This window comes from Triticum aestivum, chromosome 1D (genome assembly GCF_018294505.1).
Source record: "Triticum aestivum cultivar Chinese Spring chromosome 1D, IWGSC CS RefSeq v2.1, whole genome shotgun sequence".
NCBI lineage: Eukaryota > Viridiplantae > Streptophyta > Magnoliopsida > Poales > Poaceae > Triticum > Triticum aestivum.
The window spans coordinates 115,177,400-115,190,428 of NC_057796.1; the positions used below are offsets into that span (position 1 = coordinate 115,177,400).

General features: G+C 45.7%; 1 protein-coding gene across 1 annotated transcript; it reads right to left on the minus strand.

Annotated features, from left to right (window-relative positions):
- Positions 1 to 668: 668 nt before the first annotated feature.
- Positions 669 to 12,207, minus strand: LOC123180665 (protein NSP-INTERACTING KINASE 3). Its single transcript, XM_044592747.1, has 10 exons — positions 11,869 to 12,207; positions 11,424 to 11,556; positions 11,258 to 11,329; positions 11,015 to 11,158; positions 10,824 to 10,883; positions 10,596 to 10,699; positions 10,320 to 10,466; positions 2,535 to 2,873; positions 1,367 to 1,758; positions 669 to 998 (listed from the first exon to the last, which is right to left on the minus strand). Exons 1-10 carry the CDS (start codon positions 11,999 to 12,001, stop codon positions 669 to 671), a joined length of 1,854 nt encoding a protein of 617 aa, XP_044448682.1. The 5' UTR covers positions 12,002 to 12,207.
- Positions 12,208 to 13,029: the final 822 nt, after the last annotated feature.

The window sequence follows — 13,029 nt, forward strand, 5'->3', positions numbered from 1 at the left end:
AGAAAAAATATAGTCTGTTGGTAGGGAAGATAATAATATACTTAGAGAGATATTTTCTATATTCAGTTCTGTTTCCTTTCCGCCAAATGGATGTATGCAATCTTTTTATTCTATTTCCTACAAACGATATACTATTCAGGAAGGAGGTGTTAGCCTAGAGAGGCTGTACGCACCATTGTAAATGTGACACTCTTAAGTTTAAAGTCTGAGGCATAATGTACCTCTTATTCGAATCAAATGTGAGTGCTCTGAAAGACTGAAACTGGCTATCACATATGCATATGCATGTACCTAAACTCTGACAGAAGACATATCCAGTGCTACCACCACACACGGCGCCGCCACGCTCCCTCCATTTCGAATTTTTGGAAAACCATGATTTGTCATGAAAATTTCATAAGAAAAAAGAAATACCATGTCACGAAAGTTCTATTCTAAGTAAAAGAGTGGTGGCAGAGGGCAGAAAATATTAACTGAAATTTTGTCTCTGTGTTTCCTCAGAGATTTATTGACAGGAGCTAAATTATTATGGCATGGTTCATCAATCCAAGTCGTTTCAGATAACGTTTATGACCATCGCAAGTCTTTCCGACGGGCGGGAGCGCGGCATCACGGTAAACGGGTGGGAGAACCAGATATGTCCACTGCCATGTCAAATGGTTACGAGATCACCTTGGCCCAGAGAGCTGAACCGCCTCCAGCTCCACGGAGTTATGCTCCTCTTCACTGTAATGCGCAGGAGACAGCACAATCTTCGGGGTTTCGGCTCCATGCTCTGGTGCCTTGACATCCTTCAATCTCTCCCATCTCCCTGCGACCGACCCATCTCCCTCCAGCATCCTGACGACTTCAGACATCCTTGGGCGGTGGGCTGCCCTGTACATTGTGCAGAGCAAGGCTATCTGGACCATCTCCTCCGCCTCCGCGTAGTTGTAGTTGTACTTTAGCCTCTCGTCCACGAACGAGCTCAGCAGGCCATCTTTAAGGAGCTCCCTTGCCTGCAGGAAGACGATCACACATCCATGTGAGATCAATGGCCGTTCATGCCACATTTTGCGCAACAAGTTCTTGAACTCTTAAATATTGTGTGAAAAGGTTTATTTGATCCTAAGAAAAACCATTGTAATGTTCTGTAGTACTAATGGAGTATATGAGTTGCTTGTTGCCTTAATCGAAGATAAAGATTTACATTCCTAAAAATGGCAACAGATTGACAGTAATGCTCATAAGTTAATAAGAGTAATAAGAGATGTAGTGTTTCTTCCGTACGTGTTCAATCAGAAATGTAATGGCAAGAATGACCTAAAGAGACATCATGTCTACCAAGAAGAAATGTAATGCATTTGGCACAAAAGGAAGGACTTACCCAATCAATCACTCCTCCCTTCTCAAACTCATCCGGATTGACGTCCAGCCTTTTTCGACCGGTGATTAGCTCGATCAACAAGAGTCCATACGCGTAAACATCGGTCTTATCCGATGATTCACCTGTCAACAGATATTCGGGAGCAATACGCCCAAATGTCCCGCGGATTGCTGTGAAAACATGGGACTGCCCTTGACCCAAGAGCTTTGCCAGCCCAAAATCGGAGACTATCGCTTGGAAATGTTCATCAAGAAGAATATTGGACGCTTTTATGTCGCGATGGATTATTCTTGGATCACACCGGTCATGCAGATAGGCGAGCCCTCGCGCCGCGCCAAGCGCAATCTTCTTTCTCCCTGCCCAGTCTAAGGCAGGTCTTCCACTCACATATGCTGCTAATAGTAAAAATAAAATAAAATAACTTCATTCTGAAAAAATTACGAATAGAGTATGCAGAGAAAGAGTAATAAAAGTGATTTTTTTATTAGCAACACAACATATAATCAACTAATTAGTCCAATGTATTATCCTTTGTTCGCAGAGTAACAAATCATTGACTGTTCAAGAATTTTCACACATTTGCATTTTCACTGGACATGTTGATGTGCACCAAGATATTTTATGAATGAATCTGACACTAAGTATTTGTTAGAGTCATAAATAATTCCTCAGCTTCTTCCTGGATGAAACCGAGTGATTGTTGCCTGATATATACTAGGTTCCATCATACTTTGTAACTCTGCTCTTTCTTACTTATTGTTATAAAACAAATGCAGTCAACCTTTTTCAAAACTTTGATTATACATAGAAGTATTTATATTTGTCATAAGAAATTTAGTACTAATGGATAACCATATAAAATACAGCCCCTTTTACAAGTTAATGATTTTTCAAATCAGTAATTAGTACAAGCAGGTGTCAAGTATTTATCTCCGAGATTGTGCGGTTGCTCAAAATGGCAAAGGGAAAAGAACGTATGTAGTATTTACCTTGGTTATCTTGATAAAAAAACAGTGATGAAAACACAAGCTAGGCAACCAATTAGGTCAACCATGAATTTCTATTACTTGTCATATGAAGAAAGTGCATTATAGTTTTTGATTAAAAATATGATATATTATATAACCCACATCTATGCTTATATAAAGATAAATAATGATTAACTAACCTTGTAATTTGGAAGCAACAGTTCCATTTAGCATGTAAGGGTATACAAGGATCCTCTCATTATCTTCAGAGCAGAACCCAATTAGATTAATAAGGTTGCGGTGAACAACCAAGCTCATGACTTCAACTTCTGTGTGGAATTGAACTTCACCAGAAGAAACAAATTCCCTCAACCTTTTCACAGCTGCAATGGTGCCATCAAGCAAAATACCCTTGTATACTATCCCAAATCCTCCATGCCCCAAGATGTTATTTGGGTGGAAGCTGTTGGTAGCTTGTTTGATATCCTTGAGCGTGTACATCTTCAGATGACCATGGCATGCTTCTGAGTTCTTGTTGTCTGGAAAACATTTACCCCTTACCATAAGCAGTCATCAGGTATATAGAGTGCTACAAAGTAACATAACAAATGAATGCCCACTATAGCTGATGCACAAGATAGTTGAGTAACTAGTTATGTGATCATGATGATTAAGCGCATGAAAAAATTGGTATTTCACATTGAATTCTAGGAAGGAATTGCAATGTTTAAATGTGTTGACGGAAAAACTGTAAGCTACTATCTCTGTAACTTAATATACATTTTTTTGACACTACCATAGTGTCTAAAAACGTCTTACATTAAGTTACGGTGGGAGTATTTCGTAAGGAAAATAAAAAGGCAACCATGACATGACTAAAAATAGAATATACATAGAAGATTATGAAAATGAAATGAGTTGATTATTATTGTCTAACTGTATCAAACACATCTCCTAACCAATGTATGATTTTGTGGCAAGGCCAAAACAAATGGGTAGGCAGTGAGTGAGGATTGGGGAGATAAACTTCTTCCCAATCATATAAATGTGGCAGTGATAATCAAAATGCTATCAAAGTAGTTTTTATAATAACCAATCCATTAGATACGGTGGGAAGCATTTGATCAAATATCTATAAATGTAGCAGTGATAATCAAAGTGCTATCAAGTTGCACTTACTTTTGCCGGTCTGGAACAGAGAGTCTTTGACAAGTGGACCATGATCTGAGACGTCAGATCGTGGGCTGTTACCGACTTGGACGTGGATCCAGCCCACGTCTCTCCAAGCGGCCGCGCGTATATATGTGGAGCGTCTGCAAACCCTAGCCGTCAAGCGAAACAGATCGCATCTGCCTCTAATCCCACTATCGTTCCATTGCTGCTGCTGCCGCTGATGATCCCATCCCGTCCGCCGCGTACACGGTCGATGCGAGAGCAGGCCTACGAAACCCCGCCTCTCCAGATCCTGTACGAGAGAGGGGCGATTAGTTTTTTGGGGAGCGACTATGCGACTGCTCGCCTCCGATCGACTACTTCCTCTACGTCCGCGTCGCCTTCGTCATCACCATGTTCAGCGACACAAAAAGTGCTGCCGCCGAGAAGCTCTAAACCGAGAAGAAGGCCGCCGAGGATGCTGTTGCTGCCACCGCCGCCACTGCGGCCTCTGCCTTGCCTACTGAAGGGTATAACTCGTTTATCCCGCTCCTATTGATTTCTGTTTTAACCATGCTAGCGTTATACGTAGATGGATCTGCTAGTAGCATAGTATGTGCTTGCATGATCGAATATTAGTATGTGCTTATTTCTGTCAATGTCATGCTAGTAATTTATTCGTGGATTAATTTAGTCAAAAAACTGCCTATTTACTCGGCAGAACATATAATGCTAGGGATGAGGTGATGAATGTAATGACGTGAGGTACATGCCTGCTAGGGGTCCATACCATGTATATTCCATGTATTATATGTGTAGAAATCTAGTCACAACCAAGAATCCTCGGACCATTTTCTTATTTTGCCCCGGGGCCTCCAGAACAATTAGGCCAACCATGCATAAGGTTAGCTACTAGTATTATGAAAACACTATTCCTATTAGCCTAGTAGTTAGGTGGGTGGTAACGTGACATATGAGTTCGGTGTTGAACAACACAACCTATATTATGTCCCACCTTTTCATAATGTTTGGCTCCACTACTGTGCTAGGAGTGGAGGGCAAAAGATCTCAAACACGTTAGCTCTATATAACTATCTATATTTTAGTGAATGAGTACATGAAGGAGATGAAGGTGGTAAATAAGGTTATCAGTCACCCTTAAGGATATGACTCATGATATATTAGGAGCAACCGAACTATACCTGATAGTGTGGTAACATGGGTTTGGATACCTAACATGTTCTAGTTCTTTCCAGCCCTGATAAAGTTAGTCACGTGCAAATACCTTGGGTAACCATTGAACACAAGAGAAATGTGTCATTGACAAGGTCTGCTTGAGATCATAGAGTATGAGTTCGAATCATTTTTTGATTATCCTTACGACTATCGAGTGATAGTTAACCTCCCAAATTGTGTGATAATACAGATAAACAAGCTAAAATTAGGATTCATGTGGGAGGGGATCAGGATAGAAAAAGTTAAATGTATGTAGTGCTTGCTTAATTGAGCAATGGCATGTCGCCAATAATAATTGCTATGCTTGGTTAAATCCAGAAGGCACAGTAGCAAATATGGCTATGGTACCATTGGATAAGAAAAGATAGGCCATTGCACGGCTCAGAAATTTCTCACAACGATAACTTCAAATCAATGGATTCCAAATTGATTTCACTGCAATTATATAGACGATTCATCTTTGAACAAATGTCACAAAATGATATTGGTTCATTCATGACAAATAGTGTCATCATCACGAGGTTTTCGTCGTACATCAACAAGTTTCTTGTAGTGTCATATCGGTTTCCTTGCATTAAGGTTGCACTTGATTATGAACCAAATGATGGATCTCCCCTTATGGTAGATATAGAGAATAACTTGTGAGCTTGATTCCATAGATTAGAAAGGGGCAGTGAACCAAGAGCACTCTTTTAAACGAACGTGCACCTTCCAGTTCCAAGGATACATAGAAGATTTTGGCATCAAACAACAATGAAAAGCTCACATGAACCCAAGTGCAAAACTAGGCTTAGGATCCTCCTATATTATTTTGTGCGAGTTTTGAGAATACTAGATATGAGAACAGGAGATAGAGATATAGAGTGAGAAGCTGGCCCCCCACATCGTCTCCCTAGAGGCGACTTGGGCAGAACCGAGGGCTGCCGCCATTGGCCACCCTTCCCCATCGCCTCCCCTCGCCCCTTCTGGCTGACGTTGCTGGGCAAAGCTCACTTGCGGCTGGCAGCGGTGGGCGCAACACCCGTGCGCCCCCTCCCCGGTCCGTCTGACCCTCGCCCCTCCTTGATGGCGGCTTGATCTGCGCATCCCACGTGCTACCCGACCGACCCCCTTCCTCCTCGACCCGTGGGGGGCCCCAGCTGGCCGCAAATCGCTCGGTCGTCGCCTGTTCCCGGGGTTCGCGCTTCAAGTCAGATTTGGCGGGTTTGGATGGCCTTGTCCACCTACTCCCCATGCTCTCTCATTGCGGCCTCTCACTGCTCACCGTGCCGGTCCGCCTCCCCATGTTATGCGTGCGGCAGCCCAGTTTCTTACTGCTTCTTTGTCCATCTGTAGCTCACTTCGTGGCTCTTCGATGCCTAGGCTGAGGGGCTATGGTGGTGGTTGGTTGACTTGCTCTGGTTGTGAGGTGGAGGAGGCATTGCCAGGTGAGAAATTCATCGACGGTGATGGCTGCAGCCGCCATTTCCCCTTCTTGAAGGCGTCGATTTTGGCATTGTTTCCCTCCCCCAATGCTATCAGGCCCTGAGAAAAATCTCGGACCCAGGGTTCCCGAGTCGGATGGTGTTGATGTCTCTAAGTTGTTTCCTCCTTGGGGGCAACTTCTTGGATTATTTTTGCTTTGGGCGTCCTGCTCATGCTACTCCATCTCCACCACGGCTTTCGATCCTTGGCTGGCCATTTTTTAGGCGACTCGAGTGGAGCTTGCCTAGACGTCCTGGTGTTGGCCTCGACGAACTGCTGCCCTTCGACCTCGGCGGCAATGCAGCGATACTGCACCCTTCGTTCTCGATGGCGCGTTGCCTTCTCGGCTTCGCCGGCGGCACACCGGTGCTTCCGCTCGAACTCGGCTATCTGGCGCTCTTCGTTCGTGCTAGTGACGTTTCTCGGTATGCTTCTACTTTGGTGTCTCCTTTCCGTCAGGGCTGTGCTTCATGGTGGCCCGGATGACGTTTGTGTGTACATCTTGGGGTGGCCTTGGCGGCACGCTGCCCTTCGATCTCGGCGGCGGTACACCGATGCCACGCCCTTCGGTCTTGGTGGTGCATTGTCTTTTGGACTCGCTGGTGCACACCGGTGTTGCCGCACGAACTTGGCTATTCAACGTCATTCGTTCTTGTCGATGATGTTCCCTTGCTTGCTGCTCTTTTGGTGCCACCTTTTTCTCCCTAGGCCTTGTTGTGGTTCATTACCTGTGGTGGAACGAGCTGCTTAGCGGAGCTCGCTATTGAGATGTCCACCTTCGGGGGTTTCGGTTTGGTTCTGTAGCCAGCCTTCCCCTCCGTTTGTTTCTTTCTTCTAGTTTTGGGCTCTCCTCTTGGTGCCTTCCTCTGTAATTTCCTTTTGCACCTCTTGTACGCTTACATGTATTTGTACTGACTGTGAAGTCACCTTCGAGCTGGAATATAAAAAACGGTGGGTTTTTTGCCCCCCCCCCATCAATCTGAAAAAAAATTGTGAGTTGCAGAGGTGTCATTCGCTCATGGGTGAGCAGCCCGATGAATATTTTGTTTCTCTATAGCTATGTTAGGTTGAAATGGAAAGGTGCCCCCTTGCTTGTTCTTGAGCATGCTCAAGGCGGTGATTCTTGCTGAAAAACCAAAGGGCTAAAACCCTCTAGCTTTTAAGATGGAGTGTGCAACTTCAAAACTACTGATTTTCGTCCTCCTATCAAGTGGGCATTTCCTTTGTCTATCGTGTTTCTCACTTGGCTTCATCCCGAATGAAGGATGCATGATGGTGGGCGCATGCGTGTGCCGAATGCAGAGAGTACAAGATGACGCCGGAAGTGGCTCCCTTCTATTCTCGATTGGATATAGATGGGGAACCGCCATTGATTGTCTTTTTTCGACAATCTCTCTAAAACACATATGAGAAATTGCACTTCATGGCATGACAAAAAAAAAGAGTTTAGCTCGATTGGCTCTCCTAGGCTTCCGCCTACACTTCTTCTTCTCTTAACTTTACAACAATGTGATGAGTAGTATCCTCCATCAAGGTTGTTAGGATCACTTATTAAGAATTGGGTCGGACTCCAGTGATAAGATCATAAATCACAAGATTATAACTATGAGAGTCGTAATATGGCACCTCCATTTCCCCCTCCACCCCCGGAGCCTGATTAGATCGTCTTATTTATTTATTTGGGGCTTGTTTGGCCGTGCCTCCAACTGAACCTTATTTATTTTGTTTCGGTACCTGAACTTATACTTTCCTATGGTTAGATGCTTGGCATTTGTGCTTTATAATATAAAGCGGGGGGAAACCCTTTTCTCTAGTATCATAGATTCTACTAATTAAAATCATAGAATAATCCAAATGAGTTTAGACCATTAATCTGTAGAATCATTTGATAGAACCGCCATTTTTGACAATAAAAAATTCCGGATCCATCGTTGCAAAGGTAGTAGTGTGGAGATGAACACATGGAAATACGATGAATGAGTGAAAAGAGAAGATTCTTCACTTTTTCCAAGAAACAACATTTGGGCAACAAATTGGTGGCTAATGGAACATGGGAGGAGATCAGTTACAGAGATCTCACACATCATCCAAGAAAATCCGCATTTGGCCTTGTGTGTTGATGCCACAAGTTGAACTCTTTTGTGTTTGTATCATCTCCGTGCGGTGCAAAAGGAGCGGAGCTAACTGGTGGGCAGCCGAGCCAGTAGCCCCGTGCGAGCGATTTCAGATGAGGCAAACTTTCCATTTTTGAAGGTCGCATGTCCGGCACCTTTCCATTTATGATCGTTTTCTTTTTTGTGCAACTTTCGGAAATCACAATACCAGATTTCGAGAATTCACACCTTAGCTTTCACAATTCTAAACTTTCAAAATTTCAAGTTCCAATAAAATTTTGGAAGTTCAGTAAGTTCAAAAATACGAACTTTTAGAAATTTTGATATTTTCAAAGTCAACTTTTCGAATTTTAGGAAGTTCATGATTTGGACTTCCAGAAATTTGAACTTTCAAAATTTGGAACTCTTTCATAGAAAAAAGGGGAAAGCCACATGTGCGTGGGACTCACACCAGAAAAAGTCAAACATATGAGAGCAAAGCAGAGAGAAGCAACACATGTGGGATCCTCCTGACCATGTACCGACATGGACCAACACACATGCGGACCAAGGGAACGGTTAGCCATGAGGGAGCCCATTCGGGGTGCAAAGAATCAACAAAAGTTTCGACATCCAAAAAGGATCCATACAAAACCGTGTGGCTTCGCAAAGATCCCAATGAAGCAGAGTGAACTAAAAGAAGAAGGCGCAATTGTCTTGTCGCCTAACCACCGGCTTGTGGTCCTATCTGGAATGATGACCTTGGCATACTTGACATTTCGCGTCTTGGGCTTGCACTCCACACACAATGGTTAAATGACTGCATTGTACCGATCGCTCTCGCCATGGGTTGTGCTCGACCTCCACCACCACTATGATGTGACGTCTCTCTTCCATTCATACGCTAATTGGGTAATGGCCGACATGACCTTAACATACTTTTGGGAGGACACATGGATCAACGAAACATGTGTTGACGTAACGCCAACCATCTATGCCATAGTCCCGCCGAGGTCCTGATTTAGGAGCATTGTCAAGCAGGGGCTCATTAGCAGGGCTTGGACTGTGAAATACATCGAGCTTTGGCACTTTGTTTGTCCCTTCACCCTGATCACGACCCTGTTATTTAATATGATGACGGGTAACTCACCCGATCAATACACTTCTGATTAATACTACCTCGCTTGATTCTGTAACTTGCTGACTAACCAACACTGGAAGCTCATTTGGCACACATGGGCGCCAAATAAGGTGTGATAGATCCACACATTGTTTTTTGCATGCCATAATAGGTGTTCGATTGGCCTCGGCCAGACTTGCTTACCAAGGCCTCCCACACTCGCTAGCATGTGTGCTCTATGATCAATTGCGAGCGACACTACAATACATCCTTGTTGATTGTTCCTTCTTGGTCATGACAGGTGTTCTCTTGGTCCCACTCCACATCTAGTGCGCCACAAAGGGGTGATGACTTTCGGCAATAGTGGGCGATGATCATGCACTCTTCAAGCTCGAGACCCAAGAACGACATGGCTTCACTAATCATGTTGAGTGAATGGTGAATATGGAAGCACTTCAACGACAACACCTTCAATGTTGCACGAGCTGACGCCTGATGGCTCGTAGACACTATAAAAGTGAGCCCTAGATCTGAGGGCCGAGTGAAATCATACTGGAGAGTAGCCCTAGATCTAAGGGCCGAGTGAATCATACTGGAGAGTAGCCCTAGATCTGAGGATGGGTGTGTGATTGGCGACAAGCCCCCACCCGTTTTGCGGCAAAACTGTTGTAACACACTCTTCTTTCTCAATGCAATGACAAGTTTCCTAAATTGCTAATCATGCTGTATGTTTACTAAAGTTGCCCAGGAACATAACCTAGATATAAAAATAAAAACTGAGCCGGGAGACCCCAAGCTCACAATTGATTATTATGATCCTCTTCTGCAAACCAAGACACTAACATGTTACTCCTCCAGATGTAGGAGGTAAATAATAAGCAATGCAAACTCATACACAGCACTGGAGAGCACGTGGTTACCATCTATCTCAGCAAATATCCGGAGACGACGCCTACGCCACTGCTGAGTAGCCAGGAAGACTCCAAATAAGACGACAGTTACCACAGAGCCAGTTGATACGCAGATCACCACTATCTTGATGGTTGCTGCAAAGCTTTGTGGGTGCGCTGCAACAAATTAGAATTGAGTGTAAGTAGCACATAGAGGATACCGTGGAGAAACCCAAACATGATTAACCCTACCATATTATATGAAACAAGATTCTCATATTTGGGTGAAGAAGAGTAATGTCTTACTTGGCGGGTCTAGTGCGGGGACAGTGATCTCTTCCTGCAAAACTGTGGAGGCGGCGCAACTTCCTCCGCAACCGGGATAACGTAACAGCGGATTTCCGGAAACGCTGTCGTCGTTCCAGCATATGCCATGAAAAGAGAAGAAGAAAATCAGGCCAGAACTAGTTTTCTTCCAAGACCTCATGTGGAGGGCAGGAAAAAAGAAAGTGGACTGAACTAGAAATCACTTACAGTACATTCCTTATGTTGAAAGCCTGCACCGTGCCGCTCAGGTTGTTGAAGGAGAGATCCCTGAAAAATAGAGCAATTTTCAAGCTCAGTTATCACAACGTACGTAAAAATCATCAGCGAATACCAGATATCCCACAAATTTAAGAAGAGGAATTAAAGACAGTGATTAGTCGACTGAGAAAAGGAAATACATGATGAAGAGGCTGCTAGAATTGATCAGCGAGTCCGGTATCGTGCCGCAGAGCTGATTGTTTGACAGGGAAAGATGTCGTAGCAGCGGCAGCCCTCCAATGGCGTCGGGAATAGGGCCAGAGATTGAGTTATGGTGCAATAACCTGTGGAAGAAAACACCCAGACCTAGATCAAACCTTCGTATTCCTGCGTTCCAAACACGGATGAGCGTTAAGTACGTAGTGCTATCGAACAGGGTTTACAGATTGCGCAGCCGCTGCAGCTTCCCGATCGCCGGCGAGAGTGTGCCGGCCAGGCCCATGTGCTGCAGTTGTCTGCGAGCAGGAGAGACAAACCATGCATGAGTCCAGAAAACTTCAAACCAAGCACGGCACGGAAAGGATTAGTTAACTGCGCGGTGGTACGTACAGTGAGTCGATACGGCCGACGGAACAAGTGACCCCCGTCCACCGGCACCGGTGACGGCCGGCGGTGACGATCCAGTCTCCGAGAATTCCGTCCGGGTCATGGAGCGCCGCCTTGATGGCCATCAGCGCCTCCACTGCAACCACACCACACGACCATGCAAAAACGAGTCAGTACATGAACTGAATTTTGGTTCGAAAGAAAAAGAGGGGTACTAGCTAGAACTAAAGGAAGAGCTAATTAATCATGAACATGCAGTTTCTTCTACTACACGAAAAATCTGGACGGATTACGTCCGGCGTGCTCAGCACAGAGCGAAGATCAAGGAAAAGGGCCGGAGAAGCCGTCGTGCACAGGAAGGACGACGAGTCGACGATCGATCGAGCGCTGCAAGCAAGGCAACTCCGAGAGGGGCAGATCTAGGTAGGGGGCGAGGAGGAGTACGTACATTCCTCGGCGCGGGAAGTAACATGCTCCGCCCTGGAGGACGCCGAAGCCACGACCCTTCCCAGCACGGCCACGGCTAGGGCCAGCACCGCCGCCGCCCTGATCACGCCCCAGGAAGCCCCACGCCCGCCCATGGCGGCCACCGCGACCACAACGATCGACGAGGACGACGACGCGCGCGGCGAGCGAGAGGGGGAGGGGGAGAGAGAGCGAGCGAGAGGATGGAAGCGTTGGGAATGGAAACTGCCCCGGAGCGACAGCAGGGAGTAAGGAGGAGAAAAGCGGACGGTGCAAACGGAAGTGCCGCGGTACTAGGCGGCAGCGGGGGGTAGTGCCTGGCAGCCGGGCGCGGGGCGAGGAGGAAAGCTGGACTGGAGCAAACGGGTGCGCTGCTTGTCGGCTACTGGATGCCCGCCTGGCCTGTCTCTCGCCCGGGCTTCGGTCGGTCGGTTACCGGTGCGGCGGAGGGTAAGGGGGGTGGACGGCGGGTCTCGGCTGCGCGCGGGCGTGCGTCACAGGGCGCGTGAGGCAGGTGCTTGGGGCTGCGGAAAACGCCGAGGGCACGCGTATGCATGCATGCATGCATGCTGCATCCTGCCCCTCGCGCTTTTCTCCTGGCCTTATTTAATTGGAGATACACTGGGGTTGGAAGATTATGCACTCGCACTGGATGGATATCCGGTGATTAACTCGCTGCCAGTTATGTGGGTTCGCTACCAACAAGGAAAAGGATACTCCTTCTTGGTGAATTATTGCGCTGAGATATCCCAGTAGTCTTACGATTTTGGAACGAAAACGAAAGATCGACCGAGGTTCCATTTTGTATGCACTGGCCAGTTATTGAGTTGCGATTTTGCGAACAAGGGAAAAGATATCTCGTAGTTCCTCAATGGGATTTACTGGACTGCAGTTACTGAGAATATCTCATTCTTCAAAGATTTTGCTACTGGGACCAGGCCAGCTGGGAAATCCCAGTGCAATAATTTAGTTCCAGATGTTGGAATAAGAAAAACGAGGCTCCATTTTATACGCTCATTTTTTCACGAATATGCAAAGACCTGCATATTTTTCATTGGTAGGTAGAAATTAAGAGTTTATACGGATAAGGTTTTTTCTGAAACAGAGGCAGAAGTTTTGGCTCGTTGATTAATTAAGAAGAAGA

What these genes read in the sequence shown, in the direction of transcription:
- LOC123180665 (XM_044592747.1), bottom strand. Translation starts at nt 12,001, where the DNA reads ATGGGCGGGCGTGGGGCTTCCTGGGGCGTGATCAGGGCGGCGGCGGTG. An exon ending in CTGCAGCGGCTGCGCAATCT is followed by an intron (nt 11,159 to 11,257) that starts GTAAACCCTGTT and finishes TTTCTTCCACAG; the next exon opens with GTTATTGCACCATAACTCAA. An exon ending in CCCCGCACTAGACCCGCCAA is followed by an intron (nt 10,467 to 10,595) that starts GTAAGACATTAC and finishes AATTTGTTGCAG; the next exon opens with CGCACCCACAAAGCTTTGCA.